The sequence below is a fragment of the Herpailurus yagouaroundi genome, unplaced genomic scaffold, assembly GCF_014898765.1.
Source record: "Herpailurus yagouaroundi ecotype Mexico unplaced genomic scaffold, PumYag 569, whole genome shotgun sequence".
Lineage (NCBI taxonomy): Eukaryota > Metazoa > Chordata > Mammalia > Carnivora > Felidae > Herpailurus > Herpailurus yagouaroundi.
In genome coordinates this window covers 722,312-725,779 of record NW_024412786.1, presented here as the reverse complement: position 1 = coordinate 725,779, position 3,468 = coordinate 722,312, and the positions used below count along the sequence as shown (strand labels likewise).

The 3,468-nt window shown below is 53.5% G+C and overlaps 1 protein-coding gene across 1 annotated transcript in view; it reads left to right on the top strand.

The window, feature by feature from the left end:
- Positions 1-3,468, top strand: part of PLAAT5 (phospholipase A and acyltransferase 5) — a 19,020-nt gene that overhangs the window by 12,805 nt on the left and 2,747 nt on the right. The window contains exon 4 of the mRNA XM_040465765.1: positions 1,372-1,480. Coding sequence (XP_040321699.1) covers positions 1,372-1,480 — 109 coding nt within the window. The remainder of the gene's footprint in view (positions 1-1,371; positions 1,481-3,468) is intronic.

Genomic DNA, 3,468 nt, shown 5'->3' with positions numbered 1-3,468 from the left:
TCTTTCTTTCTTTCTTTCTTTCTTTCTTTCTTTCTTTCTTTCTTTCTCCTTTTCTGCATCCAGTCAAGAGATGGAAACACACAGTAGGTTAAACAGGGGGAGATTTACTATAAAGAATTATTAGGGGCGCCTGGGTGGCGCAGTCGGTTAAGCGTCCGACTTCAGCCAGGTCACGATCTCGCGGTCCGGGAGTTCGAGCCCCGCGTCAGGCTCTGGGCTGATGGCTCAGAGCCTGGAGCCTGTTTCCGATTCTGTGTCTCCCTCTCTCTCCGCCCCTCCCCCGTTCATGCTCTGTCTCTCTCTGTCCCAAAAATAAATAAACGTTGAAAAAATAAATAAATAAATAAATAAAATTAAGAATTATTAAACTACGTAAGAGTAACTACAGGATATGAAGAAACTTGGGGCGCCTGGGTGGCTCAGTCGGTTAAGCATCTGACTTCGGCTCAGGTCACGATCTCATGGTTGGTGAGTCAGAGCGCTCCATCAGGCTCTCTGCTATCAACATGGAGCCTGCTTTGGATCCCCCCCCGCCCCTCCCCCACTCGTCCTCTCTCTTTCTTTCTCTCTCAAAAATAAATAGACATTTAAAAAAAAAAAGATATGAAGAAACTCAGTATGGTCTCCCAGGGCTGAGGGAGAAAACTCAAGGAAGGACAGGCTTGGAAGGGATTGAGACTCGGTTAGAGAGGTGAGCAGAGAAGTTTGGTTTGGCCAGGCTGGGACGGCACCGTGATTGCTGGGCAAATGCAACCCTTTGGAGTGTGTGTGGGGAGCTGGCATGCAGAGGAGGGGAGGACCCTTTGGACCACAGGTGGTCCACGTGGTGACCTGTAGAGGAAATCGGGACATCAGGAGGTGCAGGAAGTGTCTGGGCACTGATGTCTCCATCCAAAGGGCCCCAGAAGGGTTATTGCCAGGCCAAGGCTGCAAGGTGATGGGGTCGGAGGGATCCGGCTCAGGCAGAGCTCCACTAGAAGTCCTCACACCCACACTACTGACCATCACCCTCCTCACCACCACCCCCACCCCCGCCCCTGCAGGAGAACCCCTTCCACAGTGCTCATTTTCAGGGAGAAAAGCTGAAAAGAGTTCCAGCACATATCGCAGAACTTATCTGGAGAGTGCACTTGGAACCAAGGGGCAATACATTGATAGCTGGCACAGTTAGCCTCTGTGGCTTTCATAACGAGGGTGACAGCAGGAGGGGGGGTGGGTCCTTTGGTCCCATGTGTGGAGAGAGCTTCCTGCCGCCGGGATTTCTGTAAAGCGATGGAATCCGGTGGCTTTAGGCTGAGCGGTAGCTGGTCTCCAAACCGGGTCCTTGGGCACGTGCAGTTTCTTTCTTCGATCTTATTTCTTCCGTCACAGAGCAAACCAAGACCCAGACCTGGAGACCTGATTGAGATTTTTCGCATCGGCTATGAGCACTGGGCCATCTACGTGGAAGACGACTGTGTGGTCCATCTGGCTCCCCCGAGTAAGAGTGGATACTCTATTGAAATGTTGACACTGATATTGAAGTTAGCGGAGTGAAAAGAAATACAGTTAGTTATCATGTCCCTCAGCTGCTGCCTTTCATTAGCCGTAGAATTCTCGAAGCATTACCGGGCCTTAATTGAACTGGGTGATGGAGCCTGATCTCTTGTCTACCAAAACCCACTGAGTGTCCAGCCCTAAGGGAGATGGAAAGTCAGAAAGTGTCCCCCTGTTCCCTGAACCTCAGTCCCCCTTCCTCATATTTCTGAGGGTTCCCCGGGAGGAGTGCAGATGCTTACAGGTTCCGATCGTCCCCAAATGCTGCTTCCGGCTCCCTGATCGCTTGGGCCCCTCTGCCCGCCCTTGTCTCCCTGCGCTTTCCACCTGTCCGGGGCTGCTGGGCCTCATTGTGGACCCAGCTGTTCTTTCATTTGTCAGCATTGCCTCCCACAAAGGCTGAGATGAAACTGGCAGCTGATTAAAACTTGAGTGGAGACCTGATGGGAGGAAGCGGGGAAACTGACAGGACAGAACAGGAAACTGACTCAGTTAGCTGGTCGCCTGGGGCAAAGGGCCCTGGAGGAGCTGGAGAATATGCATATTCTTTGATGCCTTTGGAATTTTGCATCCTGTGCAAGGACTGCCCAGTTCAGGATGGAATTACAGAAGGGCACTGGGACGGCTCATGGCTCTCACTGCCTGGGGCTCCGTCCTCCTCCTTGGGCCGAGCCTCTCACCTGCTGGGACCTTCCAGCAGGGCAGAGCCCCTCTCCCATGCCCCGCCTACACCCGGACAAGGTGAAAACTGCTCCCCGTTACAGTTTCCTCCACCTCTCCTTCCCAGACTGAGTCCGGGGAGCCTCCAGTCTTGTATAACCAGAGAGGTCGCTAACAGTCAGGTCCCCACCCTCCCCGTCAGATCGTCCGCTGAAAATGAATTCTGCTCCTCAGAGCTGAATTCTCTGCTGCCAGCTCTTGTAAAATCAACAGAGAGGCTTCTAATACGGAAGAACAAGGGACACTTCCTGTTCTCAGACAGCTTTCAGAGGAAGAGGGTACCCACCTTGGTGTATCCATACGGGCTCGGCAGAAACACAGTCTTGGTTTTGGATTGCGACCGTCCTGGTTCTGGGCAGGTGCTTGACCCTCTCTGAGCATCTGTGTCCTCTAAGGACTGAATATGATAACATAACCCCTTTCAAATGTTTCTCTTTTCGAATCCGTGGAATGCTGTTTCCAAATCCCAGTGTTTGAGTGGAGAGAAAGGCATCGTGGTTCTGGCTGGAAGCTGAGTGGGGTAGCAGTGAGAGGCCCGTCTGCTTGGGCTCCCCTGTGCCCAGCGGTGGCTGCGGAGGGAGGCAGGTCACGGAGCCCCACACCCGGGAGCTGACACTTACCTGTAAGGGTGCTTAGCGCACGTTTGCAAAGATGCTGAAGTCTAGTTAGGAAAGCCAGACTCAAAACTCTTAGGACTCTGTCAGGTCAGCGCAACATGGGATGGAGTCCGGGGCTGTGACGTAAGGTTCTTCTGGAGTTTTATAAGAGAGAGATTGCTGCGGGGGTTGACCGTGGGGAGTGCGGTGCAGGGTAAAAGTCTTCACGGGCAAGCTGGTCCCGGGCAACTCCTTTCATCTGACTCCCATCCTCTTCCGTGCCTTTTGATTTTTGTTTAAGCGTATTTCTTTATTTTGAGAGACAGAACATGAGTGAGGGAGGGGCAGAAAGAGAGAGAGAGGGAGAGAGAGAGAATCCCAAGCAGGCTCTGCGCGGATCAGTACAGAGCCCCAGGCGGGGCTCGAACTCACGAACTGTAGGATCCAAGAGTCGGATGCTTAACCGACTGAGCCACCCAGGCGCCCCCTGCCATGCTTTTTATAGATGGTGAAGCTGAAGCCGAGGCCTCTGAGGGAAGCAGCTTGACCAACATCCTGGCCGGAGCCAGTGCTCTGCACATCCCCGCCCCCGCCCCCCCCCACCCCCCCGCCCCCG